At 28.2% G+C, this 21,698-nt stretch overlaps 1 protein-coding gene across 6 annotated transcripts in view; it reads right to left on the reverse strand.

The window, feature by feature from the left end:
- Window positions 1-1,715: 1,715 nt before the first annotated feature.
- The window catches only part of LOC107450543 (electroneutral sodium bicarbonate exchanger 1), a 45,635-nt gene continuing 25,652 nt past the window's right edge, over window positions 1,716-21,698 (reverse strand). For all 6 annotated transcript variants that reach the window (XM_071183193.1, XM_071183191.1, XM_043041247.2 and 3 more), the window contains 9 exons: window positions 19,400-19,513; window positions 19,140-19,301; window positions 18,066-18,244; window positions 15,445-15,517; window positions 13,012-13,080; window positions 12,760-12,936; window positions 8,012-8,137; window positions 5,370-5,536; window positions 1,716-2,703 (listed from right to left, as the gene is read on the reverse strand). In XM_071183193.1, the coding sequence (XP_071039294.1) occupies window positions 2,517-2,703; window positions 5,370-5,536; window positions 8,012-8,137; window positions 12,760-12,936; window positions 13,012-13,080; window positions 15,445-15,517; window positions 18,066-18,244; window positions 19,140-19,301; window positions 19,400-19,513 (1,254 nt within the window). In that variant the 3' untranslated portion in view covers window positions 1,716-2,516. The remainder of the gene's footprint in view (window positions 2,704-5,369; window positions 5,537-8,011; window positions 8,138-12,759; window positions 12,937-13,011; window positions 13,081-15,444; window positions 15,518-18,065; window positions 18,245-19,139; window positions 19,302-19,399; window positions 19,514-21,698) is intronic.

Raw genomic sequence — 21,698 nt, forward strand, 5'->3', positions numbered from 1 at the left:
GATGGTAAGGTAAACATCTTTCAAAAAAGAAAGAAAATTCCTAAAATCTTATGAGGAAAAAAAATTTTTATTTAAAAAACTGCGGGAAAATTTATCGAATTTCGTTCCGGTTTTTTGGTTTTCCGGTTTTCTGATTTCCGGATAACGGGTTCTGTACTGTATTTTTGATTATTATGAAATAAAGTAATAAATATTTACTGAAGATTATATTTTGTACGGAATTATCATTGGATAAACGAATTTTATAATAGTATGCAAAAAATTTTCAATTGCTTTAAAGAGTTCTTCAGGAACTATTAAGACCATATTTCCCAGATTGCGGCTACTCTCTACATTTTGAGAGTCAGAAATCTATATTGGTTGAAAAAAAGTTATGTTTATTCAGAGAAAGTACATTTTTGTGCCTGATTCATAACTTCAAATATCGTCTACACTACTTAAAATGTTTACCTCCTTGAACCACTAAGATTGAGACCTAGAACGTGAAGATTATTATATCAAAAGTTAATTTCGGTGATCCATTTATTTATTTTTTTGTGCACTGTGCCAAAAATAAAAATAAAGGAATCATTACTGAAATAAATAACAATCAGCATGCAAAATATTACTAGTAACAAATACTTGGCTAAATAACAAGATTACAAACATTATAAAATATTAAACAACTTTCAGTAAGAAAAGTAGAAATTAATTTAATTATAGTTAAACAAAGCCAGTTTAGGTTTTGGTAATTAAATTAAGACAACATCTATAATGTGTATTCATAGCAATCTCAATGAAATGAAAGAACTATAAATTAAAACAATCATGAATACACTAGTAATTTTTTAACTTTTGCAATGAATTTTTCAATTATTTTCAGAGCTTCATAAGTACATATTGATTAGTCAAATACTAAAGTAAAATTTGGTTCAAACAATAAAGGCATTGCATTGGCTGAATTATTCATAAGGCGTTTATAAAGCACTCAATATTCTATATGTGATAGTTGTTTCATAAAAAATGTTAACAAGATCTTTAATGTATCAAGTAAATGATTTCTATCAAGGTCTCCTTATAAGCAGCAAAAAGGTGTTTTAGGATAGAACAAATATTTTTTAATAGTATAATATAATATTTTTTATAAGAATTCTTTATAAATTTACTTAATTTTGCTATTTAAATGGAAAATTTAAAGCTAAACAAAAAATTACTAAAATATTTGACTGTCACTGTTTTAAAATTGAATAGAAAATTTCATATATTATTTAAAAATTGATATATATACCACAATGATTTCTGATTGCATATATTGAGCATTTTATGACCCAGTAGTATAAGATCTAAAAAGCCAAAGAATTCGATCATAAAACAATACACAAAAGTGCACACATAAACAAAACTAAGCATTAAAGCAATGAGCTAAATATATATGTATATATATAAATTAAAAAACAATTTCCTTAACCTTTAAAAAATAAAAATGCAATGTTTACAAAGACAAAAGCATAAAAAACATATAAAGTAAAAGGATTAAATGTTAAAAGGATATGTGATAAATCATTTAAACAGGAAAAAAACTTAAATTAAGATAAGACTGAGATCAAAACTAGATTATTGTTCTATTTTTGGCAAACATAAGCAAAACATAAATAATTATTTAAATACCTGCCAACTAAAAAGAAATGGATTTGAGATTCATTCATTTTAAGTAGTTTTAAAAGTGTCAATTGCTATTTCTTCTTTCTATATGTGGCACAAAGAATCTGCAAGTGTGCCTGTATCGCTGTTGAGATGAGGGCAAATGTCGCACAAATATATGGTCCTTCAGAAATATATGGTACTAAAAATTTTGAATACATTACTATTTTTATAATAAAAATATATTTTTTTACAGGTAAATGAAAGAAAAAAAAACTTTATTTTTTGGATATATGTTATAATTTTAACTCAGACTATTTCTACTTATAATCCAGAAAAAAGAATTTGAAATAAGGAATTGAGTAGCTTTTAATTTTATTTTAATTAGAATGCAAGGACTTTTAAGAAGCATCTAATGTCCGAGGCATTCAAACACTGCTGCAACTTCATTTAACATTATTTCCTTAAACTATGGAGGAAAACTTGATTACAGCAGAGATTTTAGAAATGGAAAAAAAAAACATTTAAACATGCGTTTTCTATTATTTTCCTACAAACCCTTTAATTCTAAGCTACAAACCCTTTAATTCTTTAATCAGCTTTGTAACATAACTAAGCTTTTGTTTCAAACCAAAAACTTAAAAAGAGCACAAGATCAACAATATAATAAGAAAAAAAGGGAGAATTAGGTTGGCAGGTATAAAAGTTTGGATATGCATCAAAACAACCAACAATTACTAAATAATCTTTAATGATAAAGAGATTAGGAGCTTAAAAAAATAATAATGCACCTTTAAATTTATGAAGTAGATTTGAGCATGCATTATGAACACTGTAGGTGATTATCCGCAATGAACACAACATATCAAAGGCAATTTCTTGGCTTGAAATCTCAATCAAACTAATGTCCTGTTAGTATAGCTTTTAGTGGAATCACTCATAGAGTTTGGCGCCAAAGGAGAGGATGGAGTGTCAGTAGCAGAATTGGTATATTCTTCATCACCTTCTTCTTCCATCACAGATAACCTCTTGCAATCTTCAAATTTTGATGCATCTCGCTTGCTGTGCTTTTTCTTTTTGTTGCTGTTACAGAAAATTTATAATTGGTTTTTTTTGTTTAAAATCTACTTTTCAGATGCAATAAACATGCATTTTAAAACTCATAGTATAAAAATTAATACACTATTTATTTTTAATGAATTAGATTTAAAAAGAAGGGACAGAAAAAATGAGAATCGAAAAGAAAAAAATATATTGTGTTTTTTGTTGTGCTATTTTGCTTCAAAATCAATGATTTGGTAAATATATGCATTCAAAATATGCATTTGAAATTTCCATTTGTTAAAAATAAAATTTTATTTTTAAATGAAATAGAATATTTCTTAGCTCCAAAGGTAAAATATATTTCACATTTCTAATGCCTTTTCACTTTTTTACATATTAAAGATAATTTTTGAACTGAATGCCTCTAAAATATGAATGTAAGCAGAAACGTAGAACACATAACTAATAAAGGAAAGTACACAAGTAATAAAGAAAATAATTGTGAATGTTTAGGCACAAAAATTGTTAGTTTAGTGTTTTAATTAAATTATTGAAATTGTAGGTGAAAATTTGATGTGTAAGAGAAATAAAAGAAATTTTTTTTCAGAAATGTAAAAAATATAACACTGCTGGACAATTGCTAAGGACAGATCACAAATTGCAATGTAGCATAACATTAAGTGAGACATGAGGCCTAGTAGGATAAAATGTAGTTGCCACACTGTTCAAACATTAGAATAAAGAATATTCATTGTTCTGGAAAGTACAAAAGCTATGAAACATCTGAAAGAAAAAAAAATGTTCATTTGATGCTGCGTACGGAAAAAAGGAACAATGCATCTAAATGTCAGCAGGCAACTTGAAGAAAGGTGTCAGTACGAGATATGTCCACCATGGAGTGTGATGCAACATTCTACACGTCGTATCATACTTTGCACAACATTATCCAGCAGCTGTTGAGGCAATTTATCCCATTCCTCTGTCAGTGCACGGATGAGGGTGTTCTTGTTTGTCGGAGGATAGTTTCGACCAGCAAGTTGCCTCCCCAAAGCATCTCAAACATTTTCAATGGGATTTAGATCTAGAGAACGTGATGGCCATACGAGGCATTGAATACCCTCGCTGTCTAGACAATCCTGAACAGCGAGTGTTCGATGACATGTTGCGTTGTCGTCCATAAAAACAAATTTATCACTGACAGCACCATGGAAAAGACGAACATGAGGAAGTAGAACTTCATCAATGTATCGTTGGCCCGTCATAGTCCCATTCGCAACCACATGTAGGCGCGCGCGGCCATTGATCATGATGCCGGCCCACACCATACACTGCATGTCGGATATCGGTCCCTTTCCTGGATATTTTCTGGATGATAACCAGCACCACTCTTGCGCCAGATCAGTTGGCGTCTACAATCCGACGACAGACTGGACCTACTCTCATCTGAGAATAGTACGCATGCCCAGTCCTGTTCAGTCCAATTGTGATGCTCACGATACCATTACAAACGGGCAGTACGGTGCTGTCTGGTCAATGAGACACACACAACAGGTCTGCGGGCGTATAGTCCTCCTCCCCTCCCTCAAACGTCGGGCAACCGTTTTTCGGGAGATCTGCTTTCCTGTGGCAGCAAGAAACTGATTTGCCACCTGCTGAGCTGAGGTGCTCCTGTTCCTTTTCACTGATAGGACGATGTATCTGTCTTCTGCAGGCGTCATACTTCTAACACGACCTCCCCCGTGCCGCCTACTACACATTCCAATAGTTTTAAATGATTTCCACAGCCGTGAAACAACGCTGTGAGCGATGTTGAACTCCCTGGCAACATCTGCTATTCTTCGATCTTTTCAATGATTCGGCTACGCTTAAAATCATCTAAGTGATATCTGGAAGACATGACGAAAATTTCAAGTTCGTCATCTAAATCTTTCCTGTAAAACTTTGACTTGAAACAACAACTCTCCACACGCGTCAAAACCTTTAAAGTTCTTATCAGCGCTATCACGTGATGAACAGACGTGGAAAAAAAATTTGCACATGCAGACCTCTTCTTACTATATCCCACACTTATTCTAATTCTCCACATTTTGCTTCCTTTCATTTTGTGGTTGCTATGGATGATAGTGTTATCCGTCCTTAGCAATCGTCCAGCAGTGTATTTGTATATAACATGATTTTAAAAATATTTTCTTTGATCTCACTCCCATCTGAGAAAGTTTCTTCAAACATACTTGGAGCATGCCAATAAGAAGGATTCTTTTTGTTATAAGCAGAATTGTAGAATATGTAGTTGAATTAATTATGAAATCCTTTTTTTTTACTGTTTAAAAATTAAAGATAAATTAAATCAACCAGCTTTATCACAAATTTGGAATGACTTTTATTACATTTGAAAAGGTGTTATGATTTCCATCATTATCCTTCAATATCTCATGTATTATAAAGTTTTAATCCAATAAGACTATAGATAAACTTAAACTATCTAAAAAGGAATATTTCGTGGTCATAAATATTGGTTTTCTTTAATTTTTGGTTCGAAAAGTTTAAGACAAAATATGATGCAATAAAATATTATTTCTGGCTATAAGTGTTTTTCAAGTACTCTAAAATTAACAGTAACAATACAAAAACAGACAAAGTATCTTGCAAATCTGCATAAAACAGAAAACAATTATGTATAAATAGTATAATAAAAATCTACTGACCATTTCACAACTTGTTTGAAGTTTTTTGATGTTTTCTGGGATTGTTGATCTATACATTTCCAAATACTGCTCTGCATCAGGACTTCAGAAATATTAATATTAGCATGGCTATTTTGTCGACTTTTTACAACATTTTCTTGGGATTTTTCTTTTTCTGAATGCTCACTCTGTAAAGAAGGCACACTATCAATCAGGCAAAATATTTAAATGTTAATTTTTTTTTTTGGTCCAAGAACCCTATACCATATCACAAATAATAGACCACAATAAAGAATAATCACAAATAATAGAAAGTTTGGCAAATAATAGACCATGGATATACATGGATTTTTTTCTAGACTTTGATAAACATTTTCAAGAAGTGTCCAGAACTCACCAAAAGTTACATTCTGGCAGAAAAAAACAATTTTAAGGTTATGACACTTAAAAATTTTATAATAAACTCTAGATATCAAAACATTAATCAAATAGACTCCTGATTTTTATAGCTTTGTGACGTCTAGTTGCTATTATAGAACTTTAATACCTGATTGCAAACATAAAATTTTATCATTTTTCTATATATCAATAAAAATTTAAAGTATTTCACTCCAACTAAACCTGTTTGACGTCAATAAAGAAAATATAAAAGCAGTTTTTAATTCATCGTCTGTGAGTCGAATGATTAGCTACTGAATAACACTAAATAAGTTTAGTTATTTGGATAAATACTTAAAATTATTTGCAAAGATTCTAAATTTATTTAATTTAGAAACTTTGAATACTAAATATAAAAAGAAGCAGGTTTTTAATATGTCTGTGAGTTGAATGATGAGTTATAGAAAAGCAAAAATTATGTTTAGTTGTCTAGAACTTATTTAATTTTAACAAAACAAGTGAATGAATAAACACAAGTGTTAAATTACAATATGTTAAAAAGTAACCATAAAAAATTTTCAACTAAATGCAGCATATAATAAGAAAAAAGTTAATTTAAAAACATGTATATAAGAACTTAAGTAAAAAATAATACAGTATCTTAGTGGAAATTTAAGATGATGTTAAATAACTTAAATTTATATCTTTTCCCTTTTTTTTATTGCGCGAACAGGTGGACAACTATAAGTGAACAAGTACAAAGTCTATATTTTAAAGATGATATAAAACTAAGTATCTCTTAGCCAGAAATTTATATCAATCAACTTATACTGTACTAGTGACATTTACTTCATCTCTTGCTCCTCAATCAATGTTGTTTCAAACTTCACGTAGTTTTGACACAAAAACTGGATGACTGTGAATAATATGATGAAAATAAAAAAAAAGTTTTGTTGCTCAAATTTAGTGCTACGTATTTTAATATAGTTGAACCTTGATCCACTGATCTCACATCTTTTGTTTTTCTGTATGTACTGCATCGTTTAAATGGTCCTCATCATAAATGCTATTCCTGAAATGTTAATAATACCCTCTTAGATCGTTTAGAAATGAGCAGATTTTCAATTCTATCTCGTTTAGAAAAGCTACCAACATTGGGGGAAAAACTTTGGAAGTTTATTTGTTTTGAGGGGGAAAAATAACAGCGCTTGTGGCTGATAATGAAGAAAATGATGATTTGTTACAGATTGGGAAAAACGTGGGAAACAACAGGTTTGATGTTTATGTATCAGTTAATAAAAATGTCGAAACTTGCGGTGTTGTTGGTTCAAGATATGGTTGCAGAAGTTAAAGAAGTACTAAGTGACACTGATAGAGAACAAACCTAACGCAATTAATTAGATATTTCCAAAAGGTCTCGAAGACTTTAAAACCACGAGGAACTTTTTGTATTCACACGGACTTTCTACAAATGAACAGAAATCTACAACAAATGTCGAAAATTTATTGATTGCACCAAGAAGAAAGAAAACCAAAATTTCCGAATATTTTAAATAAATAAATATATTTATCCTTCTTTTGCAAGAAGTAAGTAATTTTTTTCAATTTTTTTTTATTATTTAATGTAAATTTATTAATTTTCATAGATTTTCTAGTCATTTTTTGATATTTTAAGTTGATACATGTGAAACTTTTCTCGTATCTATGGTTTGTAATGAATGGTTCCTTGAGAAACGATCTAAGGTTCTACTGTAAATATAAATATAGCCGGGATTTTAACAAATTTATATCAATTAGTGACATTAATTTTATCGTTTGCCTCTCAATCAATGCTGTTTCACACTCCATGCAGTATTGGGACAAAAATTGGATCACAGTAGCAAAAAAAAAAAATTGCTGATCAAGTTCATTGCTATGTATTTTAATACTTAAAGCATAAATAAATGACTTTATTGGCACTTATTATTTAGGACAACAGAGCAATACAAATACTTAGATTAAAACAAAATTATACATCCATCTGCAATTAATGCTTTATTTTTAAATAAGGAAAACTTTTGCCTGCTGGTCACTTTTATTTAATAAATTTTTACAACATAATAGAATTCAACCGTGACTTAATATCTCAGCAATGTAAGAGATGACAAAATAGGCAGATGGATTCCTAATAATATTACTTATCTAAAAACACTCTAACAAAGAGTGCTTTAAAATAAAATTTTTTTGCTTAAGCAATGGAAATACATTATATTTTAAATTTTTTCCAAACATTACAAATAATATACCTGGCTAATTGAGCTATCATTTTTCTTGAAGATAGACCTTTCTGGCATCTCATCATCTAATAGCTTCAATTGTCTCTTATCATACACATAACTAAGTCCTTTTCTACAAAAAATAACAGCTACAAGCTACAAAAAAATACAAAAAGTCTTTAAAAATTAAATAAAAAACTAACTTTTTAAACATAGTGGAAAGTATCAACTAAGAGGGGGGAAATAAATAATGACAAATTCAAATTCAGGTGAGAATTTTCCATTCAAATTGAGCAGGTCTTCTAAGTGATCCCACGGTTAATTCACATACAGATATAAATAACAGCCTACAGTAATTTATTATTTAACCACTTATTATAAATTATAATTACTTATTATAAATTTTAATTACTTATTATAAATTTTAATTACTTATTATAAATTATAATAAATTATTTATTATTATAAACTTTATACAGTTTATAAATTAAAAGTTTGGGAAAATAATACAGATTGAGAAAGAGTATATAATTTTTATTCTTTACTTATCAAAAAAATTAATCTAACTCTGAAATATAATTCAAAAATATTTAATAAGCTGAAACCTTAGTACGGAAACATAAGTTATGATTTTATCAAATTGATCCAATTTTGCTAACACACAAACTGATGGAGAGACTGAAAATTATATTAATTTTTTTTAATGCTATCTTATGTAATTTGATCTTATTAAAGTTGTTTATTATGATTAAGTAATTAAATTTTTATATTATAAGTTCTTTAAAACACATTTTATAGATATTTTAATAAAATAAAAATGTATGACAATACGAAATGCAAAAGGAATAAGACAATTTAAAGGTAAACACAAAGGTAAACTAAATTATTAAGCTTTATTACAAACCATACAGATTTTTTTTATGATAATAAATAATTAGATAATAATAAAATAAACTAGAATCTCAAACAAAACATGCATAGCAAAACTTTTCAAAATATATGTACATATTTAATTTTTACATTCCTTCAAAGAAATAAATAATATGAAGGTGTCAGTCATAATTTAATAAACTTATATAAAATTTTATTTTACATCATTATTGCAATTTTATAGCTTAATTTTTATAAATTTTCTAAAATATTGAAAATAAATTTAATGTCCCTCCAGAGCGGTAAAGCAAATGCAGTATTTTTAATCTATTTACAAAGAAAAGCTGCCAGGAAAGTGTAAAACAGAGCACATATCATACGTACATTATGGGGGGGGGGAGGGCCCAGCCAAATAACTTCTGATCTAATAATCGGATCTTCACGGTCTAGGACTCAATTTTAATGGTTCAAGGTGGTGTCTTTAAATATGCTAACTAATTAGTACTAACTAAATGATGATACTGTAAGTTGGGAAATGAAACACAAAAACATACTTTCTATGAATAAACATAACCTTTTTTTAAAAATATTTTTTTCTTCTTCAAAATTTGACTTTTTAGGAATCTATTAATCTTGCCTAAATTTTGTATTTTCCAATGTAAAATAACATTCTTTGAAATAATGTAAAAATTTATGCACCTTACAATTCAAATATTTTTGGCCATTATTAAATAAAATTATTACAAATAATAAACATTTTAACTAACTAACTCCCTGGCATTACAGTCCATGTTGGACCATGGCCTCACTAACAATTTTCCTCCAAAGTCGCCTGTCTCTAGCTCTTTGTTTCAGTTTCGGACTTTTAGAGTCTTAAGGTCTTTTTCCACCTCGTCAAACTATCTTTTGACCGGCCTTCCTCTTTTCCTTTGGCCCTGGCTAATAAACATTTACTAAAAGTTATATTTTGCACTGAATTATCTTTCGATAAACCAATTTTATAATTGTGTGCAAAAATGTTTCAATTTGTTCAAAAAGTTCTCAAATATGGTGAAAAACACATACAGTTACATACATTAAGGGGGTCCAAACTTTGGATCGCTCTACTGATCAAGCTATTGGAACCATATTTCCCAGACTTCGGGAACCCACTACATTTTGGAGGCAAGAAATCTGAATCCATCAAAAAAGGGTTTGTTTATTAAAATAAAAATTATGTTTTTGCGTCTGATTTCATAGCTCAAAATATCATGGGCACTAATTAATTAGTATACTTAAGGTCAATCACTCAAACCATTAAGATTGCGTCCTAGAACAAGAAAATTCGATCATTAGATAAAAAGTTATTCGAGCTGGTCATTTTTTTTGTGCACTACACAAGGGTTCATACAGAGATCAGAAGAAGAAATCCAAGGAGTATCCAAGGAGTCCAAAATTTTAAGGACTTATCAAAAATTTAAAAACTTTGTGTAAAAGATAGTCTTTTTTAAAAATTAAAAGCAGTTATTATAAGGAATTTGCAAAAATGTATATTTTGAATTTAATTTCTATCCCTTTTGAAATAAATTTTGACTTTGTCAAACTTCATCAAGAAAAATAAATTAAGTAATCACTTTGACACATAAATGCATTTTCTAATTTCAAATATTTTAATAAATCTTGTTAAAGTACAGATGTTAAAGATTGACATAAAAACCTACCAATCTTATATTTTTAAATTTGAATACATAAGAAAATCTAAGGCATTTTATACAAAAAAAAATTACAGCAAATTATTAATTAAGTTTGCTTGTAACATGTAAAATTATTTGCTGATATTTTTCTTCTTCTAACTCTTGCAATTCAACTTTTATTCTTTTAAAAGTTTTCTTAAACTGCTAGATTTTGACAGCTAAGTCATATCCAGTGGTGCAAGTGGCTAAAAATGGCTTTAGAGCAACAAAAAAGCAATTTTGGAGCAGCGAAACGAAGATTTGGAGCATATGTAATAAAAAGAATTATATATAATTTAATTTAATATAGCCAATATATTTCTTTAAAAAAAAGATCTTTTGGCAAAAGCAATTTAAATAAATTCAATATTGCGTGGCTCATACTATTTTCTAAATTAATAATTACTTTATTTAATTCTGTAAAAGGTACCTAATTCAAGACTCTAATTAATTTAACTATTATTTAAGGTTATCGAGTGTATTTTTCTGTAAAATTTTAATAAATGTTATTGGTAATAGCATATTCAACAAAACATTAACAAGATTAATATTGATCATACTGAATTCATAAAAATATGTAAAGAATTAAACAAATTAAGAAAACTTTAATAAATTTTTATTACAAATGTAAATTAGTGAATGGCTCATTATAAATTTTTATTAAAATTGGTTACCTAGTACAGTATTTCATTAATGAAATGATTAAAAAAAAAAAAATTTTTTTAAATGCAAATTGAATGAGTATTGGAGCTAAAAAAAATTTGTCAGAAGTAAATTATTATATTGTCCCTACACTCATAATATTTCACAAATCTGTGATAATTAAAATTTTTTATATCAATTGTTTTAAATCAAAGATCATTTTTAAATCATTAAGAGTTGAATTAAAGTATTTTTGAATGACAAATCTGAAAATCATAAGATTTTTTGCTGCATTTAAAATATTGAAAGCCCAGTCCCTCTCTTCATGCTTGCCTCTAAATATTATTAAGTTTTTTCCTTGAACAAATTAAGAGCAACGAAAATTTTGAAAGTAATAATACAATAATAAAATGCAATAAGTAAAAAACAGAAAAATATTATTTTTAAAAAAAATCAATTAAGCAAAATCAATGTTTAAATACAATATGCAATTAGTGGATGGTCCCTCAGATAAAAAATTACGTTTAAGAAACTCAATTAATTTTTATCTTTATTAAATTAAATGAATAAAGGGGAGATGGAAATTTTGAGGTTATGAAGCTTAGTGATTCTTGACTACTCCGAGGATCAACATGAAAATATGTACTTAGTGCATGGTCCCTCAAATTAATTCAAAAATCATGGTACTAATCTATAAATAAAATAGCGCAAGAAGGCCATTAGCTTGCCATTGACGAAGTTGATAGCACTTATGACTATGAAATTAACAAGAGAAATAAAATTTTATCTTGCTATTAAAATTTGGCAATGTTTAGTTGGTCCCCGAAAATTCGAGAGAAGTTTCGATTCCATTTCAGAGAGTGGAAAATGAAGCCTGAAAATCAGAATATCTTGCAAAATAAAGCAGAGTTGCACATGAAAGTGCGAGAATCCTTCCCACTGAATCCAGAGCAGTAGCTTGGTTGCCGCAAAATTGTGACTTCACGATACCCAGGGAAAAATATCCTTTTTGGAGCAATTTAAGCCAACTACTTCAATTTGGAGCATGTAGGAGCAGGTTTCCACAATTGGCGCGGATCGGCGCAGCACTTGCACCACTGCATATCATTTAGTTTCCCAGCTTAGACAGCAAATTCATCAGCGGACTTAGTAAGTTCATCTATGCAAAGCAATAATCAAGGAGTTTCTAAGGACTAATTTGGAAATCTAAGTAGTTCCAAGTACTCCTTGGAGACATTTTTATTTCCAAGGAGTTTCTAAGGAGTATAAGGAGTCTGTACGCACCCTGACACATGAATAATTGTTAAAAGAAAGAAATAAAATGAGAGAAAAAAACACATCACTAGGTATGAGTTTTGTAAGACTAAAATCTAAAATGCTAATTAATAAGCATGTAAATAAGATAATCATAGTTGAATATTTTTCCTGGCATCAATAGCAATCATATTCCTTTATTACATTTAATCAACTAATTTTTTTTTAAAAAAAAAAGCTTTAAAAAAGTGCAAAAATATAACAGAAATTTGATGTGATTATGAAAAATTTAAAACTTACCAAAACTGGAAAAGCAAATGCAGTATATCTAAACAATTTACAAGTAAACAGGATAACACAGAGTAAAAACTGCAGGACAGTGTAAGCTGCAATAAGTCTTATAGGAGCAAAGCGTACATAGCTGTAGTCAGGCTGATATTTTTCTGGCATCAAGAATAATTGGATTCTATCAACAAACTAGAAAAGCAAAATCATATAATAATTCATCCTTGTAAGTAAATCATCATAATTTGTTTCAGCAAAAATTTTTACCTGTAAACCATTTAAAGAGGTTACACCCATAAACAAGAAAATTCCATAAAACACAGGCATTGGAATCAGCTAGAAAATAAATACACAAGTAATCAGCAACAGTTTATTTTAATCAACACAATAACTATTAACTTATCATACAAAGCTGATAGTTGGGTAGAGCTTTAGTTTATCACTCCTGAAAAATTTTATTATTGAATACACAACTTTTTCCTTAAATTTCGTCCTCCCCTCCTCTTTCTAAAATAGTATTTCAAATTTTCTTATATTATAGAATTCAAGAGGAAAAAAAAGCACAAAATTCCAAAGGAAGAAAAAATCCTAATTAAAATTTTTTTTTAATGCAATTTATTGCAGTTGCAGGCCTGGAAAAAATCACTTACCATAATGGAGCAAAACCTGTGGGGCCAGGAGCCAAAGACAGCCCGATAATGTGTAACCCGCTGCCTTGCAACCAAAGATTTATTGAAAAAGAACCAAAGAATGTATGAAATAGGTACTTTCTAAACATTAATTCACTGTTCTTAAGATGTAATACAGATTGAGAACATATGGTCCTAATGACTTAGCCATGGAAACCTTTCTCAAAAAGAAAAATTATAAATATTGTCATCAATATTTTCAAGCTTGGACAAACAATTTCATTTAAAAAATCGTCATTCAATTTAAAAAAAAATTTCCACTTTTTTTTCCCATTTTGCATGCATTACTCAATGTATGAAATATCTTGACTTGCTATAATATGTAGTTAAAAATATATATATATATTCGGTTTTATATTTGTGCTCTCCTTTATATTATATAAAAAAAATTTATTGGAACAAAAGATGGATTTTAAAATAAAGGAGAATATTTCCTGACTGACTTTGCAATGCATAACTTTATTCTTTGTCTTGTTTCATGTTTGAATCATAAATAAGAAGAAAAAATTATTACTTCACTGTGTTCTTTTTGAATCTGTGAATGACATTTCTACTAATTCCTCAATAGGGTTGCTTTAATAAAATCATTTCTTTTCATTTTTTAATCAGACTTAATTTCTTGCTCAGTTTAATTTCGTTACTTCAGCTGGCAATGCAGGTCTTTGTTTTATTTCTTTTTCTAACCTTAAATTTACTAGTTGCTGCTATAAGCAACTAGCAAACAACTAGAAATTTAAATTTAGAGTAGAAATTTAAAAAATGGGTAAAAAGCAAGTAAAGACCATGACAATTATGATTGTCCTTTGTTAAATATTTATATTCATACAAGCCGAAAACTAAGAAACATCAAAGCTTGTTAATTTTTATTTTATATCATACAAGCCGAAAACTAAGAAACATCATAGCTTGTTAATTTTTATTTTATATTCGTCGTTGAACAGCCGACCCTATTTTGGGTTTACGACTACTAATGTTCAACTCCGTAGCCTTGTAATTTTGAACTCAATCCAAAAGACAAGGGAGCTCCTGGATCAAGTATTGGGAGAAATTTGCCTTCCTGGAGGACTTTTTTTATGAAACTAACCCGCATTTGACATACATGAAGAGGAAAACCACGAGAACCTCCCACGGTTAGCCTGACGGCAAGGGGATTCTAACCCATGATCTGTCTACCACTGAGGATATTTCACGTCAGCACTGTGGTCTGTGCAAGCTGGATGCGGAATTCGTATCTACCAACTATCGCCAGGATCGAACCCCAGTTCACCTCACTGGAAGGTGAACGCTCTATCCCCTGAGCCATCGCGGCTCAAGCTTATTAATTACGGTAAACTCATTCATTCTTATCCTAATAACCTTACATGATACTAAACAAAAATTTTTTAAAATTCTAAATAGATAAAACGCGCTTAAAAGCAGCAGAAATTTAAAAAAAAAAGATAAATGTAGTAATAAAGGAAACGAAGGAAATAAAAATATGACCACCGAAGCAGACATCTTCAGGGGGTACCGGCCCCGGTAGCCATAAAACAAAACCTTTTCCATTGAGGGAGAAAAAAAAAGGCTAAAGTAACTCCTTCAGTACCCCAAAGGTTTTGTATAGAAGTCAAGGAAAAAACATGAAATACAAAGAACCAATTTAGAAAAGAAACTCCAACAAAATCATCAGAAAATGAAAACTCACTTTAACCAGGTCAAACAGCGATTTCATAAGCAAACCGAATGAAAAGGAAACACTTAAAACTAAAGAAAACAATGCCCTCTATTACAATGCGCAGATTGAAAAAAAAGAAGTCAAGGAAAAGATATGTAACATTTTAATAGGATGCTTAACTGGGGCTGCTCAGTTAAGACTTGAATTGTGCCCTGTTAAAAGAAAAAAATATAAAAAACTAGAATTCTTCAATCATTTAGTGTAATAATCCTTATATGAGTTATACCTATTCAAAAATAATTAATATCATAAAGAAGTTTGAAGCCAAAAATTAAAAAAATAAATTATTTATATTACCTGCAGAACTTTTGTTAAGAAAACTGATATTCCAACAAGTACAAATATACAAAAGTGTGTCACTCTTTGTTCCCTAGAAAAAAAATGGCCCACATTAACGAAAAATGATCAATAGTTTTGTTAATATGTTTACTCCAAAAACATATACACTGAAAGCATGGCTTGAAATTAGCTGTCATTAGTTGTATCTTGTACCTAAAAATTTCAATTTGACAACCATAATCTTACATTGGATCATCACTTTTGTCACCTAACTACATCAATGAATATTTATTCTGTGACCGGATTTTTACAGCCAGTCGTCACTTTTAATGTAGACATTCCTAAAAATTTGTGTTTCATGATCCTAATCTTGCACTAAATTAATTTTAAACGGCAATGACTTCCAGTTTTGTCCTTCCCTGAGACTGGTATCTTCACACCCAGTAACTAGGGGAAGTTAAGCAATTTTTCTTCTATGCAAATTTGATATGTTTATTAGGTGATTACATTGCTTGGCAGAGAGAAACAAATTTTAATTCAGATTATTTAAATGAAAAATTTTTTTCATTGATTTCATAAATTTAATTATACATGAAAATTATTTTTAACAAATTAGAAAGTTCCTTAATTGTTAAAAAAATAATTTTTCTTGTCAATGCTGTTAACAAAGAATTTCGCAATCAGATTTTCTTTTTCTGCTGTAAATGATTGATTTTTTCTGCTTTTCTTTATGCGAAGACCATCTGTAAAAACTGGTATACCTAAGCGTAATATAAATTTTAAAAATTGCACCTAAGCAGAGCCTTCCAATTAAGAAAAATTTATTAGGTGCCACTGACATATTTTTTATCTAATTTCTAACCAACCCAGAGTGAAACTTCAATTTACAGACAATCCTTCAAGTCTGATGGCTGCAAAATAAATTATTTTTAATAACCCTTGTCAGTTTTCTGTGATTGAAACAGCAAGGTCCTTCCCCAGGTATAGTAGTTGCAACTGAAATCAATTTTTTAAATCCTTTAAAGATGGACACTCCGTGTTTTTTTAAATGAATTTTATATCGATAAGTGTTTTTTTTAATAACATGAACCAAAATAGACTTAAGAGAGGAATAAAGTGAATTGCATCGCTTGAACTCAAATGTGCCTGTTAACTTTTAGTATACAACTTGTTCAAATTTACCATATGTAAATTCCATAATTATATACATTCTTTTTTGAAGAAAAAAATTAAAATATCTACTTATCAAAAAGTTATGAACATATGTAAAACGACTTAAAACAAAAACAGATTTTACTAGGATATGGGTTAAGAAAACCCTAGGGAAAAAGTGAAATAATTTTTCAACGAATATTTTTTTTTTGCGTGTGAATTCCATTACAATCCCTTTACTTGTATTTTTATAAGACTCAATGAATTTCTCTAAATTTTTTTATAGCTACAATAAGACTTACAATATCTTCATTAGCATTAATATCTGATACATAATTTAAAAATGTAAAGGGGCCGAATAAGGTCCATCTGAATAATTAGGTTTTTGATTGCCAAATAATTTCTTTTCCATGTATGAAATAGATCATTTATTAAAATAAAAATAAGTGGAATGACGAAAAATTGTAAGCTAATAGCCCTGTTTATATTTTCATACATTAAAATATGCAATGATGTTTTCTTACAATTTTGAATAAAGATTTTTTCCAAATACACTTAAGACAAATAAAAATAGGTTTTAACAGAAAAATAAAAAAGTAAGAAAAATATTTAATGTTAACATAATTTCTTTTAAATTACAAAACAAATTTAACATTCATTACATTAAAAACTCCTTTTTTTTTTAAAAAAAAAAGACATTTTGTACGAATCAATAATGAATTTTCTTAATTTTAAAGACGATAATGTTTATTCTTGCTGAAATGCTGACATTTCTTTTCTTTCTCAAAAATAATTCATAAGGGCTGCATTTTTTAAAAATGCAAATGTACAAATAAACTAAGCTTGGCTCTCTGTAGATAATTTTCCTTTCCAAAAAATACATAAAACTTTTTTAACAATTATTTCTAAAAAAAGATTTTCTTTTTACTCTATTTAATGAAAATAACAAAAAATTGAAGGTTTTAATGATTTCCACTGCTCAGAAAATTAATCTAATTAAAATTAAGTTTTACTATCATTATATTATAAATGCTCAAGATTAGGTTTATAAACAAACCAAGGTTAGGTATAAATGTGATCAGCTTTCTAAATCTTTAAAAAATATTTAATTAGAGTCTTTATACAAAGTCTATATAATAAATATTAGATACCTATTGCATTCCAGCATCTTAACGACAGTTTTTTTTCCTCAGATATAAACTTTAAAGGAAGGCTAAGATACTTCATGGGTTGTTGTGCCAAGGAGTAAGCAATTAATTTGGATTAAACATATATTTAAAAATTTATCTAGGTTGATTATATATTTTGAACTGATTATGTATTTTGATGTAAGAGAATAAGTACAGAAAATTATTTCCCCTTTTTCAGTAATTAATACATAAAAAAACTAGAAAATAGCACTTTAAATTTTTTTTTGTTTTCATAACAATGATACGTAGTGAGATAAATGGATGATAACAATGATAAGTGAAGAAAAATTAGAGTACCTTATACCCAAAAAGTGTGCTTTTTCACCAGGTGCAGTGCCAGGACAGAATATCCTCAGAGAATTTACATGTGTCATAGAAAGCACAGTGCCAGCAACAAACCATGGCAACCCAAGTATTGAGCATACAGCAATTAAGATAGTTACTATGAAAAGATCTAAATGGTATCCTCGCCCTTTCTGAAATGCAACAATTTTTAAAAGCATTATTTTTTGCATGCAAGTTTAATCATTGAGATAATTTGAACCAAAGAAATACCTGAATAATCAGAAATAGTTTTGTAATAATTAATAATAATTAGTAATTTTCTTTTAAATTTTTGTTTCAAAACATAGCAGTTACCTAGTCTATAATAAGAATTTGATTTAGTTAAAAAAAATAATGTCACATTTCCTCAAAATAAAGAAGAAAAAAAGATTGAAGAATACATGCAAATACTGCTAAAGTATAAATCATTCATTAACAGAGAAATATTTATTTCTGCTATCATAATTATGCCAAATACATCACCATATAAAAAAAAGTTCAGTTATATAACATTAATGCATTTTGCAACATGAAATAAATTTCAACCAAGATTTCTATAATGTTAAAATTATATATTTATTTTAGAAAGAAGATTTTCAGTAATTATTTTTTTTATTTGAAAAACAAAATAATAAACAAGAATATTTCTTAATAAACTTGAATTTCAGGAAATATTACAAGCTAATATGAAAAAAATATATATATATATAAATAACGTTGCTGCATGATAATAAAAATATGAAAATTTATCAAAATTTTAGTAAAGTTTTGATTCATAACCTGGTCGAGCCAAAAAATACACAAAAGAAAAACTTGCATATAATTTGTACTATTAACCATATTTGTATTTATTTTCCAATTTAAATTTTTTAGAGTAGTAAAATATATTTATTAATCTAGAAAATTATCAATTTATCTAGATATTTCATAAGTTTAGCTTAAAAATTACATATATACAAACACACTTGTTCAATTAAAAATAATCGTTGAGAGCTTTAACGATAATAATTTTACTCCCAGCTTGTATATAAATATAGGAAAACAAACCTTCAACTTATTTTCTTTTCTATTAACAATGACTGACGTTATTTGCTGATCCATGAAAATTAAGAGAGTCAATAATAAAGCTGGAAGCATCGCTAGTAAAGCTGACCACCATGCATTTTCACCAAAAAATGGAACAAGCCACTCCCTTTCATGCCAAGATGGCTAAAAACAAATTTATACTTATTAATAAATTAAACATACAATCATAATATTTTTTAAAGCAGAATATTAGCATTAAAAATAGATTAATATACATTTACCTGAAATGTATCTGGTACTTCCAATTTTGGAGTGGCAAAACCAGCAAGCAAATCAAACCCAGTCATAAAGATTACTGCAATAAGTACAGAAAATTCTGATATGACTGTTCGAACCTGCAAAAGAAAAACTTATTCTATATAAAACTTATTATTAGATAATATAGCATAACTAATAAAATAACCGAGAAACTGATAACAATATATATATATATACACAAAAGTAAGTTAAAATATTAGTCAACAATCTAGTAAAGTTTGTAACAATTTAAAAGTCTGTACAAAAATCAACTATCGTACGGTATTGGACAGCCTGGTGTTGTCACTATCAGGGTAATTGTGACACAAAGTAAAAGTCTCCGAAATTTTTATGTGAAAAAAACTTGATATCAGATTAAGAATTTATACACCAAAAATAATACAAACCTTTTCCATAAACTACAGGTTTAATGAAATATTTTTAACTAAGATTCATTTTTTAAGGTAAAATTAATACATATTATTACATTCTTATACTAATTAATTTAAGAGCAAAAAATTCATAATTATAAGCCTTTAGAAGAATCAACAACAGGAATAAAAATAATTTTTTGCAAATGACACACAGATTATTTATCGTTAATAGTTAAAATATTTTTAAGCACTTTTCAAAATCAAATAAAAAAATCATATTCAAGCTTGATCATCAATAAATTTTTTCCTTTATCAATAGATGTATTTATATATAGCTAGGTATCAATAAATTTTTTCCTTTTGTTAAAAGTTTTTGATATATATTTACACAACACACACAATTAGCAAATTGCAAGAACATTTTTAAGGACTACATAATTAAGACAAAATTCTGTAATCAATGATCTCAGATTTTTTTAAGGTATGCTGTGATAAATATTGAGATTTTTAAAAAAAAAACTTGTAACAATTCTTAGCAATAACAGTAGAATAAATATCAAAACATTGCATTGGTTTATAACGAATTTGGCTCAAATCAAGTGCGTTAAAAAATAACTATCTAAACATGCAATTTTAATTCTGCAGCTCATAATAATATTGGGAAATTAAAAACCAGGTGAAAATCAATAGCAATAAACGGTGGGAAAAAAAACACTGGAATGGATTTACGATGGAATTGAGCACATCAAAAAGTGATTCCCAAATGTGCTATTCAAATTTCATGAGACAAAATATCATTGCATAAAAATATTGGTATATCAGAAATTATACGAAAATCAAAAGAAATAATCAAAAAAGGGGAGCGAAGAACTGCAGAGATTTGTAACAGTGCAAGCCGAAATTTTTAAGTTGTAATATCACACTAAAATATTCGGATTTTATTGACTCTATTAAATTTTTTTTTGCGGAAAAATAAAACAAAGAGGAGGATTTAATATATGTATACAGTGCCACTCAAAAGTATCAGTACACCTAGAAACTAATAAAAAAATGCCAAAATTCAAAGTGTCATAACTTCTTTAAAAATGATCAAAAATGCTTCTGCTTTATCTCATTTTGAAGCTTAAAATCTCTACTTTTATGTACNAAAAGTTCTAAAGCAGAAGCATTTTTGATCATTTTTAAAGAAGTTATGACACTTTGAATTTTGCCATTTTTTTATTAGTTTCTAGGTGTACTGATACTTTTGAGCGGCACTGTATATATATATTATTTTTACTATTTATACTTGATTTTTAATATTTATATTTGGATTTAATATATGTACATCATATATATATAGTCTGGAAAAAACTTCTTGAGAAGGCCAAGGCCCACCTTGGGCTGCCGAGTCATTGATAATGATATATATTGGTTGCAGATCAGAATTTGTTACTACATCCCTGTCATAGATGACGTACATCATACCACATTACAGCGATCAAAATCCAGTCTCATAATGCCTAAATCTAAATATAAGTTTAAAAAAATATTAGAAAAATGATCACTTTTGGAGTGAGTAACTTTTAAAAAGTAAGCAATTTTGGAATGACTTTTTATATTACCAATTTTAGGTTCTTGTTTTCACTATATTTTAACAATTGTTTTCTTACTAACCTAAGTAGAAAAACTTGATAGTATGTGAATGAGAGCTTGACAGAAAAAAAGGGAAGATAACGTTAAGGTAAGGAAAGGTATTAAAACTTTTATTTCAAATTTCTGAAACTCTCTAAAAATTATGTTGGGATACAAGTTTTTGATTCAAGAAAATTCACAAATCAACAGTCTTGAGATTTGCAGAATACGATGAAGCAATAGAAAAATCACAAGCCCAGCTTTTAGTTTTAAAATCGAGAAGGACGATCCGAAA

The sequence above is a fragment of the Parasteatoda tepidariorum genome, chromosome 7, assembly GCF_043381705.1.
Source record: "Parasteatoda tepidariorum isolate YZ-2023 chromosome 7, CAS_Ptep_4.0, whole genome shotgun sequence".
NCBI classification, from domain to species: domain Eukaryota; kingdom Metazoa; phylum Arthropoda; class Arachnida; order Araneae; family Theridiidae; genus Parasteatoda; species Parasteatoda tepidariorum.